Source organism: Macaca mulatta, chromosome X (genome assembly GCF_049350105.2).
Source record: "Macaca mulatta isolate MMU2019108-1 chromosome X, T2T-MMU8v2.0, whole genome shotgun sequence".
NCBI lineage: Eukaryota > Metazoa > Chordata > Mammalia > Primates > Cercopithecidae > Macaca > Macaca mulatta.
The window spans coordinates 159,552,025-159,565,577 of NC_133426.1; the positions used below are offsets into that span (position 1 = coordinate 159,552,025).

General features: G+C 46.2%; 1 protein-coding gene across 1 annotated transcript; it reads right to left on the reverse strand.

Annotated features, from left to right (window-relative positions):
- Positions 1–239: 239 nt before the first annotated feature.
- PNMA6F (PNMA family member 6F) lies at positions 240–4,318 on the reverse strand. The gene is made up of 2 exons (XM_015128459.3): positions 4,056–4,318; positions 240–3,285 (listed from the first exon to the last, which is right to left on the reverse strand). Exon 2 carries the CDS (start codon positions 3,212–3,214, stop codon positions 1,496–1,498), a length of 1,719 nt encoding a protein of 572 aa, XP_014983945.2. The 5' UTR covers positions 3,215–3,285; positions 4,056–4,318; the 3' UTR covers positions 240–1,495.
- Positions 4,319–13,553: the final 9,235 nt, after the last annotated feature.

Sequence of the window (13,553 nt, forward strand, 5' to 3'; positions counted from 1 at the left end):
ACTGCCCCTCCGGCCAGTGCTCAAGGAGGATTGCTGCCCTGGGGACTCAATCAGCCACTGCCCATGAAAACCAGAATCCTGTCGCCAGGCTTCATGCAGCCCAAAGAACCACACAGGCCCTCAGGGACCCTGCTCTGCCCACACACCAGTGTCAGCCTGGCCACTGTGGCCCTCACCCCACCCAACTCCATCCCCCGCAAACCTCACCCCCAGTTTCCCACAGCAGAGGTGAGGCCGGCTGGAACACTGAATGAAGTTTATTGAAGAGAAACATGTACTGAAACCATTGAAGAGAAGGGAATCACAACACAGAGAGAAACTGCAAATGGCCACCACAGGACGCAGGTCCCACACAGGTCCCAGGCCCCCTCCTCCTGGGGTTCCTGGCAAGGCGCCTCATCTACCCGCCCTCCTGCTGCCGACCCTGCTGCCACGTCCCTTCTTCCTGAGGGCCCCAGGGTCCGCCTCTTGCCAGGACAGTGGACTCTGGCAGAGTCCACCGGCTTCAGGGAGTCCCCTCCCAAGCCCATCCGCTGGGGCAGGGCCCTGTCCTATGGCCCTCACAGGACACCAAAAACACAGCAGGGAACACCACCCCCCCGAGTCAAAGAAACTGAGTCACAAGTAACAACAGGAGTAGAATGCCAAAGCACAAAGCTCCCCGGGGAGCCTCAGGCAGGGCAAGTCTGCTCTGTCCCAGGTCCGGTTCTTCCTCACACAGTCATGGTCACCATCATGGTCACAGTCACCATCGTGGTCATGCTCACCATGGCAGTCACAGGACGAGCATCCACCGTGCCCTGGCGCCTCCTTCCACCATCTCCCAGGACTGTGCTGGGGGCCTCCGGGGAGGAACTGCTCAGAGAAGAACACACACAGCTCCACGAGAACGAGCAGCCCCTGGCCTAGGTCTACACTGGGAAAGCAGAGGTGGTGCTCATGATGTGGGACAGACAGCAGCGAGCAGAGCCTGGGCTCGCAGGAAGCTCACAGCATGTGCCCCGGGCCCAGAGGCGGCTGCACCGATGTGCGCACAGCACACTACTTTGTGTAGGAACAACGGCTAGCGGTGGGTGAGTGGGTGTCTGCTGGACGTGTGGGTCACTATGGGGCCTACACAGGTGAGGGTGGGCTTCCAGGAACAGGGGGCAGCCTGCCCCAGGGATGGCAAGTGGGGGCCACCTCTTGGGAAATGCAGGCAGGTGGCACCCTTGAGAGAGCCTCTTTCCCCTGTCTCTCCCAACACAGGACAGGGGGTGGGGGCACACATCTTCAGGCTGGCTGCTCAGGGCTCCCTCCAGGCCAGCTCCCCATTTGGTATCAAACGTGGTCATCTGGGTCACTGGGAAGGACTGGTGATGGTGGCCAGGGCCCCTTGGGGGAGGTGGGAGGCACAGCTCCAAACGTGGGGTGAGGGACCGGCCTTGGCCTGGCCTCCATCTGCCTCCAGGGTGCTGCTGCCTGGGAGGAGAGGAGCCCTCGGGGCCCTCAGAGCCTATTTGCCCGGGGGGGACTTGGGCTTGCCCACCTCCCCAGCCCCGTCCTCATCCTCATTTTCTGACTCCTCCAAGATGGGCTTGAGCCCCTCCTGGGGAGGCTCCTCAGCCTCCTGGCCTCCGACCTGGACAAGGCCCTCTGGCTCCCAGCTGGGACCTCCTGGGGCCATGTCGACTCCACTGCCCATCCGGGCTGGGAGGCCCCCAGGGGCGTCGGGGGGCCTTGCCTGACCTAGGCCTTCAAGGCATGCAGGGGCATTTTCAACTTCCCCAGTGGCAGGGGCGCCCCTGGCAGCCTCTTTGGTGGCAGAAGCAGCCTCAGCAGCATCTTCCGCTCTGGGATCAGCCTCGCTGGCGTTCCCCTGGGTTGGGGATGCCTGGGCGGCATCTCCACCGGCAGGGGACACCTGGATGGCAGCTGGGTCTTCACTCTCCACTGGGGCCGCTGGCCAGGCCGCACACTGCTGGCTCCTCGCTGGGGAGGCCGCCAACGCCTCCATGTCCCGGATGAGCCGCAGCAGCCTCAGGAAGCCGGGTGGCCTCCTCTCCAGCTGCATCCTCCTCAGGGTATCCTGAAGCGCCTCGCTGGGGTGGGCCCGAGACAGCACCTGCCGCAGTCGCAGGTAGTTGGCCATGGCTGGGTGGACAGCCCCCTTCTCCACGGCCTTCTGCAGCAGGCCTTCCAGGCGCACCACGAAGGCAAACAGCCCCTCCTGGGGCCCTTGTGTGCAGGTCAGGAACTTCATCCGCGAGGTCATCCACGTGTCCCGGCTCCTAAACACCTGCCCCAGCGCCGTCAGGCAGTCCTGCGCAGAGAAGTCGGGCTCTTCCTCCAGGAGGCCGCTCACGATATCCAGGGCCAGGCCATCCAAGCTATCCAGCAGCCGCCTCCTTCTCTCCCTTTCCGACGCATGGCACCACAGCTGCAGCATATCCTTGGCGTCCTCCAACCAGCTCTCAAAGGATTCTTCCACGCAGCCTGGCTGCTCCCTCCCGGAAAAGGGTCTCAGTTCCCGGTAGGCCATCGTTTTCATCAGAGGCCGCAGGGTCTGGCTCCATGACTGGGTCCAGGCCTCTACCTCACCTGCACCTACTGCCTCACCTACAGCTCCTGCCTCATCTTCACCTCCTTCCTCACCTGCACCTCCTTCTTCACCTGCACCTTCTGCCTCACCTGCACCTCCTTCCTCACCTGCACCTCCTTCCTCACCTGCACCTCCTGCCTCACCTGCACCTCCTGCCTCATCTTCACCTCCTGCCTTATCTGCACCTCCTGCCTCTCCTGCAGATCTTTCCTCATTCACACCTCCTGCCTCACTGACAGATCCTGCCTCACCTGTAGCTCCCGCCTCACCTGCGCCTCTGGCCACTGTTTGCCCCTGGGGCTGTGCAGGGAAACTGGGCATATCCTGAAACTCAGCATCAGGAACCTGGGGCAGGGAGATCACTTTCCAGGGTCCCCCTTTGCCTGCTATTTGGCGAGGAATCAAGCTTCGGTTTAAACCCTCAGTGAACTCCACCAAGGCTGCCCTGGCCCCGAGCTCCTTTCTGAATACCTTGATGAGCACTCGGTACCTGCCCAGGGGTGACAGGGCAGCCTGCACGGCCTCCTGGAACTCATGTTCCTCACAGTCGTCAGGGATATCCAGGATGAGCAGGGAGCGCTCTGTGTTCGCACCCATCCTCCTGCACCAGTTCCGAAGAATCGCCAGAGCCATCGCAGAGGACTTGAGGGAGGGAGCCTGATCAGACAGGAATGTGTGCTGACTGTTGCAGTCTCTGACGCAGCCTGTGAGTGCAAAGGGGAGAGAGGGATGTTGCTGCCAATCAACCCACCCCCACTACAGGCCTTTGCCCTCCCCTCCCAAGCACTGCAGCAGCCAGGGATCCACTCCCTCCCACTGCTGCAGCCCATGCACCCCCGAAGCCCTCCCCCAGTTGGTGACACTTAATCCCTTGGCACACACCCACAACCTCTATTGGGAGACCCCCTTTTGCCTGAGCTGATGTCCCCTTATCACACCACAACGAGTGCACCTCCCCCTCCCGCCATCATCTGTAACATTGCAGCCAGGAGTCCTCCCCTATCCAAGCCCCTGCAACAGGTAGCTCTCCCCCCACCCAGAGTCCCTGCGGCCAGGAGTCCTCCCCTACACAGATCTTCGCAGCCTGGAGTCCTTCCTTACCCAAACTGCGGAAGGGAAGCAGAGAGACCTCTCCCACTCTCTTTCCCAGCTCCAAACCAGGAGCCCCCTCCCTCTTTTGATCTTCCGTGTAACCTGGCAACCCCCTCCGCGTCCCCCACACCTGCAGCCAGAAGTCCCCTTCCTCCCCCCACAGCCAGAGCCCCCCTCTCTCCCATCGTCCCCTGCACCCCTGTAGCAGGAGCCCCCCTCCCGCCCCACCAGACTGCTGCAGCCAGGAGCCCCCTCCTCCTCTCTCTGCGGGTGCTGGGCCGGACCAGGACCCTCTCTCGCGACCACTGCCTGCTGAGGCAGCGATCTGGCCCCTGCCCAGAGCACCCGCGGTCACTCTGGGGTCCCGCCAGCGCCTGCTCACTTTCTCCGATTCTGCGGACGCTGCGACACCCGCGGAAAAATGCCGCCTTCAAGCTGTGGAGCCCACTCTGGAGGCCGCCAAGAGGCCCTGGAGCAGGAGGGTGCAAGATCTCGCTTCAGTCACGCGGCCGCGCTGCGCAGCGCAGGGGTCTCCCAGGCCCGATGTGCTAAGACCACAGGGCTTCCCGCTTCTCCCAGAAGCCCCAGGTAGATGAGGAAGAAAAATTTCGTAGTCTCTGTGGAAGACAAGTGGCTAGACAGGAGGAGACATCTGTGTTGCCCTGGCAACAGGACCTGCATGGTAAGGGCTTAATGTTCCAAGGCTTGGAGCCTCTGGGAGCAACAGACCCACCGATTGGCCCTCTACCATCAAAATGACCTCCATCAGTAACTGTGGCAAATTGCTGGGATGGGGTGGACTAGAAGTCAGGAGCAGGAGATCCTAAGACCAGGTCCCCAGGGTATTCACAGCCTGCCCTGCTCAGGCCTGGAATCCCTACAACATAGATCGATTGCTGGCTGTGTTCCTCATCACAGCTCTTTACCGCCTGGAGGCTGGCCTTCAACCACCTGGGCAGCCATTGCATAGGAAAGCGTGTAGGCTTTCAATCAGACAGATGCAGCCTCACCTAACAGCTGGGTGGCCTATATCTGTCAGTGAACATGTATGCCCATCATCTAGAAATGGGCAATAAAACACTTTCCTTTTTATACATTGCTGGCTATGAGTTTCTAATAAATAGTTTGGCTACACTGTTCATGAGGGATATTTTTCTGTAATTTTCTGGTTTTATATCATCTTTTTATCAGGATTTAGGTTTGTACTGGTCCCATAAACTGAGCTAAGAATTGTTCCCTGCTCCTCTATTTTCTGAAACTGTTGTGTAAAATTGGCAATTTTTGTTCCATAAATATTTGCTAGAGTTCACCCATGAAATCATCTGGGCCTGGATTTTTGTTTTATTTTTAGAAATGTTTTCTGTTAATAAATATATTTACGAAGTATAGGGCTATTCGTTTTTTCTATTCAATCCATTGGAAGTTTTGGTAAATTGCTTTGTTTCCAATGCACGGGTCAATTTTATCTAAGTTGTCAAAATTATTGTCATAAAGTTAATATTCCCTCACTATTCTTTTAATGCCTATATGACCTCTAATGATACCCCTCTTTCTTGGCTGATATTAATGATTCTTTTCTTTTTTCTTGATTAGCCTTCCTAAGGGCTATACATTTTGTTGCTCTTTTAAAATATGTATGATTTGCTTACTTTTATTTTGTTTTCTATTTTGTTGATTTCTGCTCTTGTATCTCTATTATCTCCTTCCTTCTACTTATTCGAGATTTACTTTGCTATTCCTTTTCTAGTCTCTTTAGGTGGAATGTTTTGTATATTTACTGATTTATATTAAATGTTAAATATATTTTATATATTTACTGATTTCCTGTCTAGTGGTTATATCAATTGCTGAGGCAGGGATGATGAAATCTCCAACTACAATTGTGGAAATGCCTAGTTGTTCCTTTGTACTGTCAATTTTTGTTTCATATGTTTTGAGGCTCTGTTATTGGGTGCAAACATATTTATGAGTTCTATGTGTTTCTGATTAATTGAACCTTACATAATTATTACCTCTATCTGAGGCAATACTCTTTGGAACTCCACTTTGTCTGCTATTAACATAGCAATTCCCACTTTCTTATGCTTGCCCCTTGCATGGTATATAATTTACAACCTCTTACTATCAACCCATCTGAGTCTCTATATTAAAATTGCATCTCTTGGAGACAGCAAAAGTCTTGCTCTTTTATTCATTCTGACAGTCTCTGCCTTTTAATTGGAGTGTTTAGCCCATTTACATTGAATGTTATGTTTGATATGTTTGGATTTAGGTCTATCCTTTTACTATTTGCTCCATCTGATTTTGATCCCATGTTCCCCATTTCCTGCCCAGATTAATCAAATATATTTTATAATTCACTTTTAATGTATCTATTATCTTCTTAGCTATACCTCTTTGCATTTTTGTAGTGCTCACTCTAGAGATTACGATGTATATCTTTAACTTTTTACTGTCTACTTAGAGTTAATATTGTACATAAATGTAAGAAACTCTCCATCATATAGATTCACTTCCATTCCACCTTATCCTTTATGCTATAGTTGCCAAGCCATAGTATATACTATTAAACTGTTTACTTTAAAGTCATATTATTACAAAGAAATTAAGAGCAAATAACTATTCATTAATATTTACCCACACATTTACCATTTCCTGTGTTCTTCATTTCTACCCAAAGATCAAAGATTTCCTCTAGTTTCATTTTTCTTCAGATTGAAAGACTTCCTTTAATATTTCTTTTAGTGCAGTTCTGTTGATGAATTTTCTTAGCTTTCATGTATCTCAAAAGATATTTATTTCACCTTCATTCTTGAATTTGTTCTATTTCCCTAGATATAGAGTTCTGGATTGGAAGATTTTTTTTTTTTTTTCTTTCACTGTTTTAGAGATGTTGCTCCACTGTCTTCCGGCTTCCATTGTTTCTGATGAGAATTAAGTTCTTAATATGCTCCCATATGTAGTGTTTCATTTTCCTCTGACTACTTTCTTACCCTTCTTTGTTTTCAGTAGCTTGACTACAACGTACCTAGATGTTGCTTTCCTTTGTAGTTATCCTCTTTGTGGTTCATCGAGTTTCATTAAATTTGTAAATAATGGATTTCCCGAGAAAAATGATACTAGAGGAATTTTTCAGCCATTATTTATTCAGATAGCTTTCCTTCCCCATTTTCTCTATCCCATCCTGGCACTCAAAATACACATTTGAACTTTATATATTGTCCTACAGACCACTGAGTTTCCATTCCTTTTTATTGTTGTTCCTCTTGGTTTATCCGAATAGATCATCTCTATTGATCTAGCTTCAAGTTCATGATTTTTCTGTCATCTGCAATCTGTTATTAAAACAATCCATTGAATTTTTCACTTTATGTTTTTCAGTTCTGGAATTACAGTTGGTTTTTTTTCTCTTTTTTAAATTTTTATTTTAGGTTTAGGGGTACATGTGAAGGTTCGTTGCCTAGATAAACACATGTCATATGGGTTTATTGTACATATTATTACATCACCCAGGTATTAAGCTTGTACCCAATAGTTATCTTTTCTGTTCCCCTCCCTCCACCCACCCTCCATCCTCAAGTAGACCCCAGCGTCTGTTGTTTCCTCCTTTGTGTTCGTAAGTTATTATCATTTAGCTCCCACTTGCAAGTGAGAACATGCAGTATTTGGCTTTCTGTTCCTGTGTCAGTTCGCTAAGGATGATAGCCTCCAGCTTCATCCATGTTCCTGCAAAAGACATACTCTTGTTCTTTTTGTGGCTGCATAATATTCTATCATGTATATGTAGCATATATCCTTTATCCAGTCTGTCATTGATAGGCATTTAGGTTGATTCCATATCTTTGCTATTATGAATAGTGCTGCAGCAAACATTCATGTGCATGTGTCTTTATGGAAGAATGCTTTATATTCCTCTGGGTATATACCCAGTAATGAGATTGCTGGGTTGAATGGTAGTTTTGCTTTTAGCTCTTTGAGGAATGACCATACTGTTTTCCACAATGGTAGAACTAATTTACACTGTCACCAACAGTGTATAAAGGTTTCCTTTTCTCCACAACCTCGCCAGCATCTGTTATTTTTTTACTTTTTAATAATAGCCATTCTGACTGATGTGAGATGGCATTTCGTTGTGGTTTTCATCCATTTCTCTAATGATCAGTGATATTGAGCTTTTTTTCCATGTGCTTTTTGGCCACATGTATGTCTTCTTTTGAGAAGTATCTGTTCATGTCTTTTGCGCACTTTTTAATGGGGTTGTTTGTTTTTCTCTTGTAAGTTTATTTAATTTCCCTGTAGATTCTGGATATTAGACCTTTGTCACGTGCATAGTTTGCAAATATTTTCTCCCATTCTGTAGGTTATCTGTTTACTCTGTTGATAGTTTCTTTTGCTGTGCAGAAGCTCTTAAGTTTTAATTAGATCCCACTTGTCAATTTTTGTTTTTGTTTTGATTGCTTTTGGTGTCTTTGTCATGAAATCTTTGTCTGTTTCTATGTCCAGGATGGTAATTGCCTAAGTTGTCTTCCAGGGTTTTTATAGTATGGGGTTTTAGATTTAAGTCTTTAATTCATATTGAATTGATTTTTGCATACAGTGTAAACCATGGGTCCAGCTTCAATCTTCTGCATATGGCTAGCCAGTTATCCTAGCACCATTTACTGAATAGGGAGTCTTTTCACCATTGTTTGTTTTTGTCAGTTTTGTCAAAGATCAGATGGTCGTAGGTGTGCAGCCTTATTTCTGGGCTCTCTATTCTGTTCTATTTGTCTATGTGCCTGTTTTTGTACCAGTACCATGCTGTTTTAGTCACTGTAGCCTTGTAGCATAGTTTGAAGTCAGGTAATGTGATCCATCCAGCTTTGTTCTTTTTGCTTAGGATTGTCTTGGCCATTCATACTCTATTTTAGTTCCATATAAATTTTAAAATAATTCTAGTTCTCTGCAGAATGTCGATAGTTTGATAGGAATAGTATTGAATCTGTAAATTGCTTTGGGCAGTATAGCCATTTTAATGATATTGATTCTTCCTATCCATGAGCATGGAATGTTTTTCCATTTGTTTGTGTCTTCTCTAATTTATTTAACCAGGTTTTGTAATTCTCATTGTAGAGCTCTTTCACCTTCCTGGTTAGCTGTATTCCTAGGTATTTTATATTTTTGTGGCAATTATGAATGGGATTGCCTTTCTGATCTGGCCCTCAGTTTGGTTGTTGTTGGTGTATAGGAATGCTACTGATCTTTGTGTATTGATTTTGTATCCTGCAACTTTGCTGAAGTTTATTATCAGCTGAAGGAGCTTTGGGGCCAAGACTATGGGGTTTTCTAGATATAGAATCATGCTGTCTGCAAACAGAGATAGGGTGACTTTCTCTCTTCCTATTTGGATGCCCTTTATTTCTTTCTATCGCCTGATTGCTCTGGCTAGGACTTCCAACACTACATTGAACACAAGTGGTGAGAAAGTGTATCCTTGTCTTGTGCTGGTTTTCAAGGGGGAATGCTTCCAGCTTTTGCCCATTCAGTATAATGTTGGCTGTGGTTATTATTTTGAGTTATGTTCCTTCAATATCTAGTTTATTGAGAGTTTTTAACATGAAGTGATGTCAAATTTTATCAAAAGTCTTTTCTGCATTTATTGAGATAATCACGTGGTTTTTGTCTTTAGTTCTGTTTATGTGATGAATCACATTTTTTGGTTTTCATATGTTGAACCAAACTTGCATCCTAGGGATGAAGCCTACTTGATCATGGTGGATTAGATTTTTGATGTGCTGCTGGATTTGGTTTTCAAGTATTCTGTTGAGGATTTTTGCATTGATGTTCATCAGGGATACTGGCTTGATGTTTTCTTTTTTTGTTGTGTCTCTGCCAGATTTTGGTATCAGGATTATGCTGGCCTCATAGAATGAGTTGGGGAGAAGTCCCTCATCCTCGATTTTTGGAATAATTTCTATAGGAATGGTAACAGATTGTCTTTGTACATCTGGTACAATTTGTCTGTGAATCTATCAGGTCCTAGGCCTTTTTTGGTTGGTAGGCTATTTATTACTGATTCAATCTCAGAGCTTGTTATTGATCTGTTCAGGGAATCAGTTTCTTCCTGGCTCAGTTTTGGGTGGATGTATGGGTCCAGAAATTTATCCATCTCTTCTAGGTTTTCTAATTTGTGTGCATAAAGGTATTTGTAGTAGTTTCTGATGGTTGTTCTTATTTTTGTGGGGTCAGTAGTAACATTCCCTTAATCATTTCTAATTGTGTTTGTTTCTTCTCCTCCTCCTCCTCCTCCTCCTCTTCTTCTTCTTCTTCTTCTTCTTCTTCCTCTTCCTCTTCCTCTTCTTCTTTTTTTTTAATTTTTTGACGGAGTCTCGCTCTGTCACCCAGCCTGGAGTGCAGCCGCGCGATCTCCGCTCACTGCAAGCTCCGCCTCCCGGGTTCACGACATTCTCCTGCCTCAGCCTCCCGAGTAGCTGGGACTACAGGCGCCCGCCACCACGCCCGGCTAATTTTTTTTTATTTATTTATATTTTTTTTTTTTTTTGTATTTTTAGTAAAGACGGGGTTTCACCATGTTAGCCAGAATGGTCTCCATCTCCTGACCTCGTGATCCACCCGCCTCGGCCTCCCAAAGTGCTGGGATTACAGGCCTGAGCGACCGCGCCTGGCCTTTTCTTCTTAATTCATGTAGCTGGTGGCCTATTTTATTAATGTTTTCAAAAAACCAACTCCTGGAATTTCAAGCCTGTGGGTTTAATCTTGTGAGGTGCTGTGGAAGTGGGGCCTGCATGCTGTTGCTGCTCAGACCCCTGGATTCAGCCTCTTTCCTGGGGGTAGGTACAGGAGTCTAGCCTTCCACTTTGCCGAAGCTGCAGCTACTTTTGCCAGAAAGCCCAAGTATCTAAGGCTCCAGGTTCTCCTCACATGCCTGAGCGGCTGCTCTGCCAAGACTCCACGTGACTCTGTCAGACTGAAAACTGAAGGCCCTGGTGGAGTGGGTTCACAAGGAGATCTGCTGACCCAAGGGTTGCAAAGATCTGTGGGAAAAGCATGGTTTCCTAGGGTCGCTCATTCACTCACCACTCTCCTGGGTAGGGGAGGATCCCCTCGCTCCGTGTTGCTCCCAGGTGGGCCATTGTTCTATCTTGCTTTTTTTCGTTCTCTGTGGGTAAAGTTGTTTCCTTGATTAATCCCAATGTAAGTACCTGGATGTTTCAGTTGAAGGTGATGTATTTACTCGCCCCTTCTGTTCCTCTCTGTGAGAGCCACACACCCTACCTGCTTCTAGTCAGCCATCTTGGCCACTCCCCCAATTGGTTCTTTTCAATAGTTTCTTTTTCTATACTAAAATTTCCTATTTAAAAATTCATTGTTATCCCCTTGGGCCATGTTTGTATATATTTTACATTTTTACACTTTTACCTTTTACATTTTACACATAACATTTACATTTCTACACTACACAATTGGCTTTGTGTAAATCACAGTAAACACAACAGCCAAAGTGATAAGTAGGGTTGGTGTATATAATTCATTCATTAATTTATTCATAGATCTACCCATTCAACAAGCATTTACAGTGTACCTACTGTGTCAGACATTATTTTAAGTCCTAGAAATTTAGAGACAAATTAGAAATAGTCCCTGTTCTTAAGGAGCTGCCAGAATGGTAAGAAGAGACAGGCATGTAAACAAATTTAGTAACACAACTTACTGGGGGTAGTGATAGGGTATGTACAGAGTACAGGGGGATACCAAGTGGGAAGGTCATACCTGGAAAGGGTCAGGAAAGTCCTCACAGGGAAGGTGTACCTTGCATTAGGATAGAGGAGGAAAGATAGAGGTACATATCAGAAACATAGCAAACAATCATCAAATGGCTTGAAGAACATTAGGGAGAGGTGTCCAGTGAGCAGGTGGACATTGAGATTTGGAAAGCAGAAGTTGGTCCCAGAGAGCCAAACCTGATGGCATTTAGCCTTAAGGTGGTTGTGTGAAGCTGGGTGTATTAGTCTGTTTTCATGCTGCTGATAAAGACATACCAGAGACTAGGTAATTTATAAAGAAAAGGAAGTTTGAGGGACTCACAGTTCCACGTGGCTGGGGGGCCTCACACTCATGGCAGGGGGTGAAAGGCACATCTTACATAGCAGCAGGCAAGAAAGAAAATGAGAATCAAGCAAAAGGGGAAACCCCTTATAAAAACATCAGATCTCATGGGACTTATTCAGTACCATGAGAACAGTATGGGGAAAACTGCCTCCATGATTTAATTATCTCCCACTAGGTCTCTCCCACAACATGTGAGAATTATGGAGCTACAATTAAAGATGAGATCTGGGTGGGGACACAGCCAAACCATATCACTGGGTGAGGGGCTGATATCCCCAGATGGCACCACAGGTATCCTAAGAGGATGTGGGTAAAACAGAGTTGTTCTGAGCCTTAGTCAGTGAAGGAGATCAGAAAAGAATTTGTTGGAACTGAGGGCCAGAAGCCAAGCCTGAGACATTCATAACAAGTTTTACCTTTATACTTTAAGGACGCAGACTCTGGACTCAGACAGAGCAAAGTTCTAAGGCCAGCCATGTGGCATTGAACAAATTACTTAAACTCTGTTTGGCTCAATAACCAATTTCCATAACCATGAAACAGAAGTAATAACAGTGTCTGCCTCAGGACTGTTGTAAGAATTAGATGAGATAATATTTATAAAACAATGTCTGGCACATAGCAAACAATCATCAAATAATAGCCTTTGTTATCAATTTATTGTTTTAATGGATATGAAAAACTAGATAATTAATTTTAACCCCTTAATCACTAGATTGTAACACAGATGCATTCATTTATTTGAGAAATATTTATGAAGCATCTACTATGTGCCAGGCATGTTTTTTTTTTTGGTACTATCAGGGAGAAATCAATATCTATGGTCTTAAGACCTTAACCTGGTGTTAAGATCTCAAAGGATCTATGAATCAGATGGCGAAAAATGAATCCTTATTTTTACTAAACTAACTAAACTTTAGTGTTTCCTTCAATTATGAATGTAGGCAACAAACTACAACAGTATCGGCAGTACATGTGACTTTGTCACCAACAGAAATAAATACTTTCATATCACATTACAGTTATTGCCAATAGCTAGACACATTCGCTGGAAATAACATTTCAACAATTTATGATATTGGTAAAGAACTTTTAAGTACTGCTATTTTATGCATTAATGAAGAAGCACATATATCAATATAACAATCATTATGAGCATGCTTTATGTTCTTGACTATTGTCAGCCCAGGGTGAGTTTCCCTTGGATGCTTTTTCCCTTGAGTACCAGAACAATTCTTGTTTCTTCTAGTAATCTAGCATTATATCCTGGACACTGTCCATAATGAGTTCTAGTAGATTTGGCTTCTTAGTTTCTGTTATATTTCTCCAGAGATGGGTCATTGTTTGTTATTGTTGTTGTGGTGGTGGTGGTGGTGGTGGTGGTGGTGGTGACGGTGGTTTGTTGTCTTAGTAGACAACTAACCTAGCTAAACTCACACTAAGTCTCCCCTGTATTGGGTACCAACTGCAATCTCCAGACCCCGTTTCCACGGTATTGGGCATCAGCTGAAACCTCTGCTCAGTTCTTTTCTTGGACTCTGCCCTGTGCATGCATAGCTCCAGGGTCAACCAGAGATTTGGGCAGAGTGTACAGGCCAAACATGGAGCTCGTCCATACGGTGCTTCTCTGCTCCCAGATATTGCCCCTCCTGCTTTCCCTCTGCCATGGCCACCCTAAAATCTGCTCTCTGGGTCTCTGAGTTTTAGCCACCCAGCACAGCATTCTCTGTGGCCCACACTCACATGCAGACAAGCAAGAAACTCACCTTTG